The sequence below is a fragment of the Girardinichthys multiradiatus genome, chromosome 23 (assembly GCF_021462225.1).
Source record: "Girardinichthys multiradiatus isolate DD_20200921_A chromosome 23, DD_fGirMul_XY1, whole genome shotgun sequence".
NCBI lineage: Eukaryota > Metazoa > Chordata > Actinopteri > Cyprinodontiformes > Goodeidae > Girardinichthys > Girardinichthys multiradiatus.
The window spans coordinates 13,356,136-13,373,571 of record NC_061815.1 but is presented as its reverse complement, the minus strand read 5'-3'; the positions used below and the strand labels follow the sequence as shown (position 1 = coordinate 13,373,571).

The 17,436-nt window shown below is 42.1% G+C and overlaps 1 protein-coding gene across 4 annotated transcripts; it reads left to right on the top strand.

Moving 5' to 3' along the window:
• On the top strand, window positions 1-16,163 carry brd8b (bromodomain containing 8b). 4 transcript variants are annotated; one of them, XM_047353856.1, is made up of 19 exons: window positions 1-215; window positions 863-959; window positions 2,177-2,246; window positions 2,372-2,421; window positions 2,521-2,643; window positions 2,939-3,019; window positions 3,565-3,629; window positions 4,721-4,887; window positions 5,147-5,338; window positions 5,635-5,725; window positions 6,945-7,093; window positions 8,446-8,878; window positions 8,957-8,994; window positions 9,079-9,278; window positions 9,540-9,632; window positions 9,801-9,869; window positions 10,927-11,212; window positions 13,020-13,064; window positions 14,913-16,163. In XM_047353856.1, the coding sequence occupies exons 1-19, from the start codon at window positions 197-199 to the stop codon at window positions 14,970-14,972; spliced, it is 2,328 nt and encodes a 775-aa protein (XP_047209812.1). In that variant the 5' UTR covers window positions 1-196; the 3' UTR covers window positions 14,973-16,163. The 4 variants fall into 4 exon arrangements, with proteins under 4 accessions (XP_047209812.1, XP_047209815.1, XP_047209814.1 ...); XM_047353857.1 differs by having other exon boundaries at window positions 5-215; window positions 6,945-7,087; XM_047353859.1 differs by lacking the exons at window positions 13,020-13,064; window positions 14,913-16,163 and adding an exon at window positions 11,317-13,013.
• The last annotated feature ends 1,273 nt before the right edge of the window (window positions 16,164-17,436 follow it).

Below are 17,436 nucleotides of genomic sequence, written 5' to 3'. Positions count from 1 at the left end.
AATACATCAACTGCTCCTCTGTGTGAACTTAAAGAGGAGAAGCAAACAGCATAGACCAGCCTTTTGACATTCGCTCTGCATCTTTGTGTTTCAGGGCCTGTTTTATTATCTCTCTGGCTGGCTCAGGACGGTGTGTTGTGTGCATCACCTAAAACTGTCCGGCGGATGTTGTGCCAGGGGCCTCGTCACAAAAACAATGGCGAGCGGCATCGGCAGTGAGTAATATTATGATCTATATTTTAATGTTTTTTGTAACTTAGAGAGAGCAGTGAGTGCAGACTAGCCCAGGAGACTGTATTTCGCATTGCTTGTTAAGACGCAGCAGCCTCGTTGTCCCAAATATCGCTGCAGTGTTCGAAGATGCTTGTGCCTCATTAATGGGTTCCCCCGAACATGGCTAAGCTAAGACAATAATGTGCCGTTTTATCTTCTCTGTTAAATTATGAGTTATGTTAATCACAATTTTTTGTGTTGATAAGCTGTGTGTAGGTTTCAGTGAAAGGATAAGCTGTAATCGTCCTGTAGACAGACTCAAGTTTATCGGAATATGGTGGCTAGCCGTAGCAAGCTAGTTCTGCTTGTTTTCATCAAACACGCTGCAGTTATCCTCTGGTTTCTCATTATACATCTTATTTACTTATAATAGAAAGTCCGTGGGATCGTTTGATAACCCTATTTGAAATGTAGTTTCTTTCAGAATAGATCTAAATTCAAGTTTTCGGATTGATTGAGTTCTTTCTGCATATTTAAATAAAAATATTATGGGTATGTTAGTTGGTAGGAACCAGTACCTGTCATGAATTAATAAGCATATTATATGTTTTGCACATATTAGTTTGTGTTTTTGTGTTTTTCCCTATAGAACACAAGATACTGAACGTGGGACCCACGGAGCCCTGGTCAATCAGGGAGAAATTGTGCCTGGCGTCATCTGTTATGAGGAGCGGAGACCAAAACTGGTAAAGTCAATCAAATAATTCCCATTTGTCATTTTGTAAATACTAATTCTGTTCCTAACCATCCATATGCAATCAGTGATGAAAGAGAAAAACAAGGTTCATCATGATGAGGCTTCTTTAAATTGTCTGGATTTACAAACGGAGATAATGCAAAAATGAGGTGTCTGTTGTTAACTCGGTCTAATCAAGGTTTCCCTACTTTTGCCTATATTCTTTTAAAAGAAACAATTCCTAAATATTGGTGTAGAGATGCAAATAGTCTGCAACCAAAAAGCCAAGAGTAGCATGCCAAATAAATTTCCAGGAGACATGGATGTTCTGAGCTGGTGTCTTGTTTTCATTGCTAAAAACTGTGCACTCGTTGGTGAATGTTGTCGTGTTTCTGAGATGTGGATGTTCGAGCAGAGAAGAGCCTTTGTCCTTCTGTCATTACTGTGGCTTTTAGCTTGTATCTTATTGCAAGAAAAAAAACAGAGGACAGTATTATTCCTTAACTAGGATCTTACATGTACTAGTGATGCACCGATCCAAATTTTGCCGCCGTTTTCCAATCTCCTGTTTTCATACAGCTATGACCTTCTGGTACTAATTTTAGCCAATTGTGATTTCTCTTTAATAATTGTAATATCGCAAGATCTAAGAGCAACAATGAACTTTTTTCCCCGTCATAGTAAAATAGAATTTTACTGTTATTTAAAAAAAGACAAAATGAATACAGAGTTGACGTTTTAAACTCACCATAGCACCTTTTTATTAGTGCGGTTAGTATGGCTAGCATAACGCTGGTGTCTGTGTACACTATCAGTCAAAAGTGTGGACAGTTTGTAATCACTTTTGAAATGGAACATGAATCGCAGTCTGACATGTCATAACAAACGGAGCTTCCTTTAAACAGTTGTGCTTCCTCTGCGTTTTAAACCTCACTGATGCTAAAAGTACCTAACATTGGCTCGGCTTTCCGAGGCACCGACTTTCACACCAAAGCCTGCTGTGGTGCGCATTACTGGTAGCGCTTAGTGCAGTGTGTTGACTGATAGGAAAATGACTGGATGTTTTGGTGGACAACCTGTCGCCCACTGGTCAGGACCACTCAAGTTGAAAATCTTCCGTTTCATCTGCCACTTTCTCAGTGCATCTCTAAAATGGACAGTTTTCAGGTTTCCACACCCATTTACCTTCATCATGTGTTCCTTCTGTGGATGTTCTTTGTCTTAAAGGGTGTCTGTGAGCAGAGCTATCAAGTCTTTCTCAGAGCCTGGTCGTCCTCCTGACTGGTTCTCTCAGAAGGTGAGAAAGACATAAACCTACTGATTATTTTCTCAATGTCTTTTCGTCCTCCAGTCACAGACGTCAGTGGTGTTCTGTTTGCATGTTAGTAATTTTTTAAGCAAATTTCTTGCTGTGTTTCTCAGCACTGTGCCTCACAATATTCTGAGCTGCTCGAAGCCACAGAAGCACCCAAGTGAGTGCATCAGCATTTATATCCACTGCCGTTTCTTAATGTTGCAGAATTTAGTTTCTGACGTTTCTAGCTTAAAATGTGCCTGTTATCATCCTCTAGACGTAAGCGTGGGGAGAAGGGTGAGGTGGTGGAGACCATCGAAGATGTCATCGTCCGTAGGCTGACCACTGAAAGGATTGAGGAGCTAAAAAGACTACAGAGAGAAACCCAGGAGCAGTACAGGTAGGTGTACACTTCACTTGAATAAGTTGCAACATCTAATCTTTGTCTCTTAAACTTCTACTTATTTTATTTAAATGTACCTAGAACTGATATTATTATTTTATTTCAAAGTTACGTATTTTATGACCGCAATGTGGAGTTAAAAAATGTAAGCACAATGAAGTGTAATTTACACAAAATCCTAAAAGGTCAAAACGAACTAAACAAAGGCTTTGCCTGCAGTATCCCACTGAGAAATGTTTGGTAAAGTCTAATAAAGTATTTTCCGCCTCTATGTTTTACCTTGTCCTGACAGGAAACTGAAGAAGGAGGTGGAGCTAATACAGATGGGTCACATGGACTCCCAGCTCAAAGATCTGTGGGCAGAAATCACACTGTGAGGCTCTTACCTTTTTGATCATCTCTAAGCTTTCCACAATTTGCTTCACATAGTTAACAGCTTGTATTCACACCTGCCACTTTTGGTCCGCTTTAAACGGACCAGAGTTCGTTTCCCCCCTTGGTCCGGACCTTTTGTGCAGGTGTGAATACACTCAAGTGAACCCTGGTCTGGACCAAACAACTGGACCGAGACCCACTTTTTGAGGTGGTCTCGGTCCGCTTCCAAACAGACTCACGCACCAAACAAAAAAAATAAAGTTCACTTTTGGTTCCGGACCAAACAAGCTGACCAAAGGACTCTCATACACCCTTAGTTATTTTATAGCAGACATCATCACCCTCAGCTCTAAAGCAGGGCTAATATATTACAATTTTCCTAATGATTTTTTAAACAGTTGTCTGTTTTTGCCTGAGAGCTGAATTCTACTTTTCATGGATGTCTTTGTATCTCCACTGTAGTTATTCATGAGGTCAGCTTCCTCCCTCCTCTCCTTTACCAAACCTCATGTTTTCAGCTGTCAGTTTGTTTTTCAACTACAGAAAGAAGAAAATGGAGGAGGAGGAAGCAGAGCAGAAGAGGAAAGCCACAGAGATGGCGTACCAAGGTAGGTTCACAGTGCTTACTGTAAACACCTTTGATCAACCTTCTCTAAATACACCCAGTCATGGAAAAAAGTGCACCCATGCTGCTTCTGTTGGATTTAAGACAGAAAGGTGAAGGCTGGTGCTGCAAATAAAATGCTCTTGATTAATTGATCGTCATCAGTTTCAGCTGCTCTATAAAATCAGGAGTTTTGTTGGTTTGCTACTCTGGAGCACACAGGTGTGTTAACAATGCTAAGGATGAAAGGCATCAGCAGTGGCTGTTCGGCCGTGTGGGTTATAAGGTCATTTCCCATCAGTTCCAAGTTCAACTTTCTACAGTGAAAAAGGATTTGCAAGTGGAAAGTGGTTGAGGCTGTCACCAGTCTTTCTAGGAGTGGGCGCCCATTAATCTCATCCTAAGGTCAGACCATGCAGGGCTCAGAGAAAAATGACAGAAAGCCTAAGAGCTACAGTACATCTCAGACCTCATTTAGCATGTTAAATGTCAAAACTCATAACATCACAAATAGACAACAACTAAACAACTCTGGTTTGTTTGAAGGTGATGCCAGTCGAAAGCATCTTCCCTTTGAAAAGGATTATTGCGGCATCAGTTAGGTTGCAGTCCGGTTGAACCAGAAGACCTTTGGATCTGTTTGCTTTAGAAAGAAGTTTGGCCAAAACTAAACACAAGAAAGAATCTAAAACAGAACTGCCGAGCAAACCTTGATGACCTAAACTACATTGTGAAGAACCGTTGCTGCAGGATGGCTTCTTCAAGCTACTGTTGCTGAAGGTGGTTGTTAAAGTCACTGAATCATGGGGAGAAATTAGTCTTCCCAATGAATGTATTAAAAGCCATGGGAAAAAGTCTTCTTCCTTGTTGCTTTATCTCTTTGCTACATTTTTGTGAAACATTTTGTTTAGGATTGTGCTATGTGTCTTTCTAAAAAAAAAAATAGGTACATGGGAGCCAATATTCCTACTACAATCATGCTTATTCTGCTTCTTTATGATCCATGACTGATGATTTCTGTGTAGCAGCTTTTTAATTCCTCACTGAGATATAAGGTCACTTCTCTCTACCTTTGACCTTTTGTGTCCATTGCAGCACGTCAGGCAGTGAAAAACACGCCCAAGCGCCTCCCCAGTGTTACTGTACGTTCTCCACTGGGGGCCAGCCCCCCAACCCACGACTCCCAGGCAGATTCTGCCGTCTCTACGCCACCCATGGATTCTGAAGGCGTCACCTCTGAGGACACCACCATACACTCAGTTGTAAGAAAACCTTTACACTTTGCTTTGGCACTTAGAAATTAGCAAAAGCAAAGACAGGAACAGTCAACAGTTACATAGGTGATTTAATAAAAGTTTAAAAAACATTAATATTTACATGTACCAAAAAAAAAAAAAACTCAACAAAGGAGGGTTTCTTTGGCTTCTCTCGTATTTCAGAGCTGGAGTCAGTTGAAGCAGTTTGTTATATTTTAACGTATAAAAGGAAAGAGGTTTTATTTCAACGGCCTGTCTCCGTCAGGCTCAGGGGGTCGGGGTGTTCCTGCCAGCTGCGGACCCTCCGCTGTCTGGGCCAAAAGATGGAGGCCTAGCTGCTCTGGTTGATGACTCGCCTCAGAAGAGACTCCTAGCGCAGAAGGCCACACCGCCACCATCACCTCTGTTATCAGAGCTTCTAAAGAAAGGAAACCTCATCTCAGCCAGCCCACGCCTGGTGAGTCCAGTCTTGAAGAGCCAGTCTAGCAAAGTGACAAGACTACAATAGTGAAGTGTTTTTCAGCTCTACTTCCAGTGGTATACACTAGAAATACTCATTTATTTGTAGCTAAACCTTCTGTTTCAGTGTCACTGTTTGCAGCTTTTGCTGGCATGGATTATTCTCAGTTAGACTGCTTCAATAGCTGTTAAAATAAAAGTTATATTTGATCCCAATAACAAATTCGGGGACCATTATTTGTTGCATATCCGTCCAGGTTTATTTTCTGTTTTTCTGGGTATTTTTGGTGTCAGGTATCAGAAGGAGACACGACAAGTTTAACCAACGGTGTACAGAGTGCAGCTACAGCTGCTTCTTTAGTGCCGGGTCATGAAGGCTTTACAGGTAAGCAAACTCCAGTCAATGCTTGTGCATGCATATTCATAAGCAGCTTATAGACAAGAATTTTTAAGTGTAAGTTCGTTTGAAAACCTTTAAGCATATCTTAGCTGCTGTAGATGACTCTCTGCATCTTCCTCCTTTATGAATCCAGTTTAGTTGACCGTTGAGTCTGAAGCTGACTTCTACCCTCATTAAACAACTTTAATGTAAAAAATGTCATGTTTTATGAAGCTTTAAACTGTTGTCATGTTGGTATTCATTGGTTTTATTTCCCAAAAATAGAAGCTGAAGCAGTCTCGCCCATAGACTGCTGGAGATAGGCACAAGCTCCCCCACGACCCACTATGGAATAAGCGGTAGAAAATGACATGACAGAAGCTGAGGATTATTTACACTGGAAATGGAGATAGCAGGTGGTGCGCTGCGAGCGATCTTCCTGTGTGAAACACATAAATGTAAAATGTTTCCAGCCAGATTAGCTGCTTTCATGTCAGACACTGACTGATCAAAAAGGCTTTACATGTTTTATTCTCAAGTGGTGTTTCATACAGGAAGATCATTGGTGTCGCACAACCTCCTGCCTCCATTTCCTGTGTAAATGATGGTCAGCTTCTGTGTAAATGACCACTCAATGCAAACATGATGGGGATTGAAAGGTTCATGAAATGGTGTTGACATAAACGTTTTTGAGATTGGAGTTGCTTAATGACGGTTGAGGTCCTCTTTGATGTTGCCCCCTTAGCTTCAACCTCCAGCACCAGCTGGTCTGGATTTATTCTAGATTACTGAAGGTAACTGTTTATAAGCGTTTAACAGAACCTCACTTCAAAACTCCTAAACTAACCATTTAAGGTACTTCATTAATCAGCTCAATAGTCTGTAGTTTGGTCATTCCCAAGGATTACTGTGGAAAGACCATCCTCTGTCATTGCCAGCCGTGTTGTCTCTCAAACATTTCTCAAAGTTGTGATTTTGCTGCTTTAAAATTTGATATTTTTGAGATCCCCACTCTGAACCCGTGGAAGAAAATATTTGGACCTCTTTCTCCTCACCTCTTCACTGTGAAGTTGTGAATAAAGGAAAGCAATAGGCACAGTTAGCAGAGCAGAATCAGTGGGTCTAGTTTGACTTAAAGACTCAAAAGGAACTCTGAACAAACTCAGAAGTAGGCTGTAAGTTTACCTGCACCTATACGTCCTCTCATATCTGTTTGTGTTTGCAGAGGGTGACGCAGAAGCTGCAGTGAAAGCAGAGCTCAGTGAGGAGACGGGGCTAGCAGAAGAGGATCTTGTAGCTGTGTCTTGCATAGGGGATGAGTTGGACCTGGAGACTGTGGGAGACATCATTGCCATCATAGAGGAGAAGGTATTGGTGTGTATTTCTGTGTTTGTGTAAAAGCAAAATAAATGCTTTCATGGCCTAGAAACTAAATAGAACGGTCTTGCAATGAGAGTTCATCACAACTGAATGGGTTTGTGTAATATACTCTTTCTGTGGAGACCTTTGGGGGAGTTGTTTCTTTGTTTTTAATCTGAACTGTGTTCAGTCACTCCTGCTGGAGCTCCATCATTTGCTTCGCTTGCATACTGGGACATATTTACACAAAAAAAAACAACTAACAACACATACAGTAGGGTATAATAAACCTGCTCTGGTTGAGTCATCAGTATTGGAAAAAGGAGAAGTAGAAGAAAAATATAAAGTCACGCCTAAAAATAACCATCTCAAATATTTGTCACTAAACCGAAGTCAGAGAGGACAGTAAGAGGATAGAAGGCCTTGCTAAAGTATTTGTACCCCTCAAACGTTTTCATATTTGATCATAACCACAGGGATTTTATGTCATGGACTAAATAAAGAAAGGTATTAGATCATTGTAAAATGGAAAAGGAAGGTTGGATGTATTTCAAAATGTTTACAAACACAAATCTGAAGTGTGGCATGCGTCTGTATTCAGCCCCACAGAGTCAGTTATTTGTAGCATTGTCTTTTACTGCAACTCCAGCTTTGGGAACAGTCTACCTGCTTCCACTCATACAGACTGAAATCTTTGCCCTTTCTTCTTTAATAGCTTAAGCTCAAATGCTCAAACTTTTATTCTTAACACCTTTGACTAGGTCATTGTAACAAGTGAATATGCTTTGGCCAAAACAAATCCATTGTAGCTCTGGGTGGATGTTTGGGGTCCTTGCCCTGCTGAAAGGTGAACTTCCATCCCAGTCTCAAGACTTCTGCAGCCTCTAACAGGTTTTTCTTCCTGTGTTAACCTGTACCTTCCTTCCATTCCCAGATTACAAGGCTGCCATGACAGTGCCTTTCTTTGAGCACTGGCTTTCATCTTTCCACTCCTGCAGAAAGGCCAGATTTGTGGACTGCATGGCTTATATTTATTATGCTGACAGATTCTCCAGACTTACCCTGGACCTTGTGGCTGCTACTCTAATTAATGCTTTCCTTCTCTGGGCCGTGTGTGTAGGTTTGTAGCTGTCATTCTCTTTCCATATTCAGATGATGGAAGGAACAAATGGACTATGAATATGTGAGATATTGTTTTGTAATTTAACCTTGCTTTGAACCCCTGACCTGTCTGCTGTGTTCCTTGGTCACCATGATGCTGTTTGTTCTCTGATGTCCTCCTGTAATGAGACAACATGTGAAAAACCTCAAGGCAAGTCATCCACATTTTGTAAGTGATTTGTCCTTTTCTCTGTCTGTTCTCCCAGGTGGATGACTCAGTTGAGGCTTTAGATGCAGCCGCCGTAGAAGCGGCTCTGTCTCTCTGCGAGGAAGCCGTTTCAGAAGGCCACACCCTCCCCGGCCCGTGGGAGACCCAGGAACTGAAGACCCCAGAACTCACAGTCCAGCACACCAGCTCCCTTCAGGAAAATCAGGATGTTCCCACCATGCTGACCCCGTCCCCCAGCAGCCTGGACACACAGAACCAGCCTGACCTCCAAAGACAAGTACAGTTCAAGGGAAACGGCGAGGGAGCCGAGGTGACAGGAAGTGACATTCCCTCTTCGGTTGCTTCCGATGACGGCGCAGCAGGAAGTGTAGTCACAGAGGAGGCGGCCGGAGTGAAGGAGGCTGCTGAAGCTACAATAAAGAGTGAAGGAGAGGAGTGGAGCCAGCCTGAAGCCAACCCTCCCTGCCTCGGTGTTTAACAGACCTGCACATATATACACAGAAATAACACTCATGTTTGTTTGCTAACTATTTCTATTCCCTGTGCAGACTCAGAAGATAGCTCTGTGTCTGGCAAAGAGTGCAAGGTAACCCTCATAAACCAACATGTGCTGACATCATGGCATTTACAAGGAACATTTTTACTCCATTTGTTTTTTTGTTGAATTTAGGAAGTGAAGGAAGAGGAGGGAGGGAGTGATGGGGACCCAGATGAAGGGATGGAGCTAAAGGAGGAGTGTGGGGAGGGTGAGGGTCCTTACCTGTCTGAGGTGGAGCGGGCCGCCAGCGAGAGCGAAGACGGCTACGGCCCCCCCTCCCAGCGTTACACTGTCGATTCACTGGCCAGCAGCCCAGCCTCTTCCTCCCAGCTGTAGGTGCCTCGGTGGTCAAGCTCACAGTGCTGACCACAACAAAAAACCCTGCCTGATCAAACATATTTCACAAGAAAAGTTGCAATAACAATCTAACTCCCTTTTGTTATAAAATTTAAATCAAAACCTAATTGTGTTCTTAAGAGCAAAGCCGTTATTGGCACTTTTCTATGTTTCACTTTATTTTTCCACTCACTGCTGGCAGCTTAAAGTACAGTGTGCCCAGTCTTCCTCTCTCTCTTCTCTCCCATGTGCATCAGCTCCACATGCGGAGAGGACCAAGAGGCTGTCCAGGCGCAGAAAATCTGGAAGAAAGCCATCATGTTGGTGTGGAGAGCTGCGGCCAATCACAGGTGGTGCTTTTTGGCAAGCATAAACATACACTACCAGCACCTTGCTATTAATCACATTTTGCACGTTTTTTTATTTATTTTTTGACTTCATTTTGAAATCAAATATCAAATATTTCCTTTTCACACAGAGAGTGTTTAGTGTTAAAGCTGATGTAATGTCTGTTGCAGGTACGCCAGTGTCTTCTTGCAGCCTGTGTCAGATGATATCGCCCCGGGTTACCACAGCATTGTGCACAGGTCAGGAAACACCAACACACACATCGTAGCATGCACAGTCTGCAGGTTCACACAACAACACAAATATGTCATTCACAGTGACTCACAAAATTATTTGGACACCCTGAACTTATTTGCATTTTGTCATGTTGCAACCATAAACTTAAGTGCATCTTATTGGTATTTTGTTTGATAGACTAACATAACGTAGTGGAGCATTGTGAGGGGAACAGACATGGTTTTCAATGGTTTATACAAATGAAAATATAATAAAATGTACCCCCGTCTAAGCTGATAACAACTATCAGTTGTGACCTCCTGAATTATGGCCTTTATGGACAGGTTGCAAGTCATGAAGTGGACTTAGCAAAGATGTGGAAGAAAGGGCTCTGCTCAGATGAGACCAGATTTGAACCTTCTGGCCTACATGCAAATTGACTTGTGGAGGAAAACTAGCATTGGACGTCACCCTGCACACCTTATCCCTACAGTGAAATACAACGGTGGGAGCATCATGTTGTTCTTCACCATGGAGGAGGAGGCTGAGCAGAGTGGATGGAAAGATGGATGGAACTAGAAATAGAACAATCTTAAAATAAAACCTGTTGGAGGCTGCCAAAGGCTTGAGACTGTGGCAGAGGTCCACCTTCCAGCAGGGCGGCGACCCTTAACAAATGGAGTTGTTTGGGTCAAAGTAAATTTGAGTGTTAGAATGGCCTAGTCAAAGCCCAGGCCTAAATCCAATTGAAAATCTGTGGCAAGAGCTATTTTCCAATGAAGAATGGACAACAGTGTCTGTCTTTGTGTTGGTCTATCACATAAAATCTTACTGATGTACAATCGTTTTTTTGTAACAGGACAAATTGTGCAAAAAAGTTTAAGGGACGTGAATACTATTGCAAGAGAAAGAGTTGATCCTGTATTTTTATGAATGACCAGGTAGCTGTGAAATGCATTTATAGGGTTTTATACCCTTCAGGGATCTTCTTCAAAGCTAACCTATGACAAAGAAAGACATCTGTTCCTGCCTTTTTATAAATACATCTCCCTCTGCTTCCCTGCTCCTCACCTGCTGCAGACCCATGGACCTCTCAGCCATAAAGAAGAACATCGAGTCCGGCGTGATCCGTACCACAGCTGAGTTCCAGCGAGACATCATGCTGATGTTCCAGAATGCCATCATGTACAACTCCTCGGACCATGACGTGTACCACATGGCGCTGGAGATGCAGCGGGACGTCCTGGAGCACGTCCAGCAGTTCCTGGCCACCCAGCTCATCATGCAGACCTCGGAGAGCGCCATCTCTGCCAAGAGCCTCCGCGGCAGGGAGGGAAACCGGAAACCAGGGGAGGCGGCTGAGAAGGTGGGTTGAACAGCAGGAGGGGATGAGAAGATTATGTTTCTTCCTGATGGAGCTTTTTGGATCTGCATGCTTTTGTAGCTGTTGTCTGTCTGTTTTGTTGGCAGTTACCTTCTTCTGAATCATGCTTCCTCTACATTCTGAGAGGGTAAAACTGGAGGGGAAACCCAACAGAGTGCATCATCTACAGCGTTTGAAAATGTTCAGTGCGGTTTGATGAGCAGGGACGCGTTTTAAGAGTATGAATGAGACTCTGCTCATTTGCTGCATTAAGAATCCCGTCAAACCAATTAATCATCTTGGCTTTGCTGCCTCTCAATCACCGATGCACCAGGTGGAAAGTTCTGGGTTAATACTCATTTTAAAATGTAATAATATAACTAATGAACACAATATTGTAATCATATTTTTCCCTTTTAACACCAGAAAAACAAATTTAAAGCAGTTGTAGAAAATTCCGGCCATTTCCAACAAATATTCGCTAAATTATTTCTTGTTGCCTTCTTGGACCAAGGGCATTTTATTGTTTTCTTTTGTGTGACAGATTCAGTTTGAATACATTTCATCAGTTTCTGGGTAAGTCCTTGAGACATAACCTGGATGTGTGAGAGAAATACTGGCCAACAAGCTCAGGGTCAGTGGAAGCAGATTTTACGTGGGTTATGTTAGTGTGGTAATAATTTACAGACATTTTTACCATATGTAGTTGATATTTGATGGCAGACCTGGATTTTCCTCCAAGTTTATTCATTTTCATAGGAGACTCGGTGGCGGTCTCTTTGCTTGATACATTTTTTATATAATGTGCTTTTTCTGCTTATATCAGTCCAAGGTAATCCTAATGCCAAATAGACATTTAAAAGTGTTCTTTTTGTGTTTTTCCAAACGTTTCATGAATCTCAAATTGTCAAGATCTTGAGCTGAAGATGGTTAAATGTGCTCCAGACCTCTTAAAGATGACCCTTTAATTGAGACCATAAGTGGCAAATCAGTTGCTGAAGTGCTTAATAATAGAAATCTCCTCCAGTGCAGATAACAGCGGCTTTTTGTTTGCTTGGTGTTTTAATGCGCTGGGATGTCACGCCACCCTGGGCAGAAAGCCATATCAAAAACCGCTGCTGAGTTGTTCTTTCTGCTCAGCCTTGCAGAAGACATTTAAAGCTTGGCAGGATAACATCATTTTTGCTTCCAAGCGCATGTCGTAGTTCACCATGCTGACTCTTGCTATATATGCTAAAGTTTGTTTGCTCTGCTTGACATCGGGAGCTTCACTGGAACCGTTGTTGTTGACTACCCAGCTGATCTGTGTCCTGCATCTTTGGCTGCACCTTTTTTGTTCATCTGTGTGTGTGTGTCTCCACCTGCATGCTTGTGTCTCTGCAGATGACCAAAGAATTAGATTTTCTTCATGTAGTCATGCATGTTGCTGTTATTGGAGATAGATATGGGAGTCTGTAGTGTGCATCCAAAGGGTGACTGCTTCTTGTTTTCTTGAAGTTGGGACTCTGGGAGGAGCTTTGTCAGACTATAAATCTGCATATGTTAATGGGAGTTGTGATGTGGGGTGAATTCATGCATCTGCTTGTCTCTTCTTTTCTGCGGATCTCGGTCCCGAATGTTGTGTCTAAAGTGATTGTTTGATATGTCTTCCTGATGTTTTGTGGATTTGTGTGTCTCTGTGTTTGTCATCCAATGAGGTCCAGTATCCCCTTGGCGTGTTTTGTTTGACTCCGACTCCAATGAAACTTGCTTTCTCACGCTCGTGTGTCTTTGCTTTCTATTTTTCACTCCAATGTTTGTCCTTCTACAGGACAGTGTCCCAATGGCCTCTCCTGCTTTCCTTCTCTCTCTCTTTGTAAGTATACAGGTTCTTTCCTCAGATCTCACCAGAACCAGGTCTCAGCGCAAACATCACTCACACTCACTCTGCCTGTATCTCTCATTTTTCTCTGTCACTGACATTAAACTTACATAAGCAGATACAGAAGTCAACCAGCTTTCCACAGAACAGTGTCTGTGACACTTTTCACATTTTGTCATGTTGGAACTACAAACATATTCTATTGGGATTCTGTGTGACAGACCAACACAATATGGTACATAGTTGTAAAGCAGTATAAAAAGGACACATGGTTTTAAAATGTTTCACAAATGCAAATCTGATAAGTAATTTGCAACAGTGATACACCTGCAGGTCTTTTATGTTCTCTCTCCACCAGGTTTGCACATCTAGAAGCTAAACTCTTTGCAAAATAGCTAAAGCTCAGTCAGATTGGACAGAAACCATCTGTGAACATTAATTTTAAAGTCTTGTTAGAAATTCTAAATTGACAATAGGTTTGGACTTTGACTGGGCCATTCTAACACATCATATTTTTGGGTCAGCGACCTTCAGGAAGGTGAACCTCCACCCCTCTATAAAGTATTTTTCAGGCTCTACCAGGGTATTCTCCTGGGCTAACATCCACCTTCCCATCATCTCTGACCAGCTTCTCTGTACCCGATGGATGAAAGCATCTGTACAGCATGATGCTGCCACCAACGCTGTTCATTCAGAGGGTGGTGTGTTCTAGGTTATGTGCAGCTTTTCCCACAAATGTTTGGCATGTAGACCAAATGTTAGTTTGGTCTCACCTGAGCAGAGCACCTTCTTCCACCTGGTTGCTGTGTCCCTTACCCAGCTTGGGACAAACTCTAAATGGGGGACAGTTCTGCATGAGAAGTCCAAAGCTCGAGATAATGTTTTATAACCTTATACTGCTTTAAACGTCTCCCCGGTTTCCAACCTGACCTGTCTGTTGTGTTCCTTGGTCTTTATTATGCTGCTTGTTCGGTAATGTTCTCTAACAAAGCTGTGGGGCCTTCTTAGAACAGCTGGATTTAAACAGATTAATGACACACAGGATGAAATTAGATGGTTTCCGAGTCCTTTTGTGTCAGATTTAGATTTAGCGGTATCAGAATAAAAGATTTTAGATTTTTGTACTGCTTTACAACTACGCACCACTTGTGTGTTACTGTGTCACATAAAAGCCCAGTAAAATTCGCTGAAGTCTAATGTTGTTTTCTGACTACAAGTGAAATCATTCAGTGGATCTAACTACTGTTTAATTGAATCATCCCAATGTCTTTTCTATTTTACTTTTGTTTAATCGGACATATTTAGAGAATGTGCAGCTTGACTGAGGTCAAGTTTTCCAGTTTATATTTTTTTCAGCATGACTTTTTGCCTCTTGTTTTGGTTGATAGGAAACTGTCGTGCAATCTGTCAGGGTGTTGCAGCTCCAAACACCGAGGCTCATAATTCTACCATCATCTTGGACCACCCTCATACACTTTAGGTTCTGTTATATTTTCACATCACACAGACACACTTTCCAGTAACCTTTCATGACCCAAGCTTCTGTTGCCCTTCGGTTAACGAGTCCATGCCGGTTTCCTGTTTTTCTATTTTTTACATGCTCTTCTCCATGTCTGTCTCTCTGCATGCTCTAATTTCTTTTTTCCTTTGGTTTTTTTTTTTTTTCCTTTTTCAGCCATGCTTATTTTCTTCTGATTTGTCCGTCATTTGAGGAGGAAGCCCTTTGAGGTGGACTATGCTGTGTTTTTGTGTGGAGCTCGGTCACATAATGAGGCCTCCATAATCTTTAAACTTTGCACCTTAATGAACAAATAAATTATCTTTCTGTCTCCCCCACTTCAGGATGGAGGCACCAGGGGTCGCCGTAGCGCCATGGAGGCTGACCTCAAAATGAAGAAGTAGACTCAGCTTCTAAACATGATGCAGAGGTTGGGCTCTTTGCCTACTGGTCACTTAGGATGCTTTCTGGACATGGCTGGTGTCTCTATGGTCTGGTTCTGTCTGATGGGACCTCTGTTTATTAGGCTAATGTGCAGCTTCTTGAGATTATACCCCAGTGCAGAACACACCTTTGCATAGTGTCATGTAACTGGTGAGGGTAGTGAGTAGTCATTTCAATTTGATGAAACCGAAGGAGAGTTTCTAGCGAGAACATTTTCACCAGCAGGAGTTTGTTTGGGATCAATAATCAAAGGCAGGCTGAGTCCTGCCTGCTAGATTTGATCAGTATTTTATATGTTAGTAAAGTCTGTCTGAGTCTGTCCTGCACCAGATTGTTCCCACTCAAAGTTGGCTGTAAAGACAGTGGATGGCAGCAACAAGGAACTGAAGCCACACCCGGAGCACATGATGTTCTTAGGATTCAACACCTGTTGTATTGACTCCTCATGTTGGACCGATGGCCCACAGACCCAGTGAAACTGCTAGCTGGGGTCATGTTAAAGTATAATTCACCTGGATTTTCTCCTTTCCTGTTCATTATTGCCTTCCAGTCCTCTGATTGGTGGGCCAGGCCATACAGGAGCATGTTTTAGGGGATTAAAGTTGCATATGCCTTAAATTTGAAAGCATGATGATTTAAGTCAAGCAGGACACTTTGATGATACAGCACCACTTCTGATTAAACTCGTAAACCAAACCTGAAACTCGTTAACTGTACTCCAGTAAGTCTGGAGCTGCAGTTAGTCCTTGGCAAGTACTTACTTTGGCACGTAACAATACCCTGACCTCTATGGATCACTTTGACCTCACTTCATTTTTCAAACTCTTGCTCCCTGACACCAGTAAACAAGTTCAAAGCGAATGTACTCTGAGGATATGACAGTGTGCTAACAGGTATCTGTTAATTTTGTTAAAGGAGGTGGGCAGTGTTTTTATTGCTGGAACTGAATTGTTCATGATCATCACTTAAGAAGTAACCGTGTGTGTGAGCGCTCTGTGAATGGCATAAGACATGCTGGTGTTGTGTTAGATGAGTACAAAATTGAGTTTTTGTACCTGAGAAGTATCACGTAGAGAGGGTAGCTGAGACATGTATCATGTTTTTGGTGTACATTTGTTAAATAAAAGATTTGATTTAAATGTAAAACAGGACATGTTGTTTTTTGGGGTTTTTTGCTATGGAAATTTGTCATTTTCCCTTTAAAATTCACTGACAGGTCACCCCCGAACAGCACATGAAGAAAAGCATGAAGCTACAGTGTTGAAGTTAAGAAAATAAAGGCATGGGCCTGTATTCACAAAGACTACCAAGACTAAAAGTAGCTCATAGTGACGTCATTCTAAAAAAATCTTAGAATTTTCCCTCGGTAAGATAAAAGTTATTCACGAAGCATCTTAGACCTTAAGAGAGCTCCTAACATGAGGAAATGTCACGAGGAGGACATTTAGTGAGCCTAAGAGTGTCTGAAGCTGAGAAGATGGCGGAAAGACCGAGAGAAAGGTGAGATATTCTCCGAACAATGAACAGTGAATTAATAAGAAGCTACTGACTCAATCATGCAGGGATCCACCCGCTTAGTTGTAGAGTACGACCTGCTCCTCTGTCCAGTTAGGTTTTCTTCACCTTTTGTCACGGACCTGGTTTTAGACCACAATAATTTATTAGTATGGTGTAGGGCTTCCTTTTGCGGCCAATACAGCGTCAATTCATCTTGGGAATGACATACAGGTCCTTCTCAAAATATTAGCATATTGTGATAAAGTTCATTATTTTCCATAATGTCATGATGAAAATTTAACATTCAGATATTTTAGATTAATTGCACACTAACTGAAATATTTCAGGTCTTTATTGTCTTAATACGGATGATTTTGGCATACAGCTCATGAAAACCCAAAATTCCTATCTCACAAAATTAGCATATTTCATCCGACCAATAAAAGAAAAGTGTTTTTAATACAAAAAACGTCAACCTTCAAATAATCATGTACAGTTATGCACTCAATACTTGGTCGGGAATCCTTTGGCAGAAATGACTGCTTCAATGCGGCGTGGCATGGAGGCAATCAGCCTGTGGCACTGCTGAGGTCTTATGGAGGCCCAGGATGCTTCGATAGCGGCCTTTAGCTCATCCAGAGTGTTGGGTCTTGGGTCTCTCAACGTTCTCTTCACAATATCCCACAGATTCTCTATGGGGTTCAGGTCAGGAGAGTTGGCAGGCCAATTGAGCACAGTGATACCATGGTCAGTAAACCATTTACCAGTGGTTTTGGCACTGTGAGCAGGTGCCAGGTCGTGCTGAAAAATGAAATCTTCATCTCCATAAAGCTTTTCAGCAGATGGAAGCATGAAGTGCTCCACAATCTCCTGATAGCTAGCTGCATTGACCCTGCCCTTGATAAAACACAGTGGACCAACACCAGC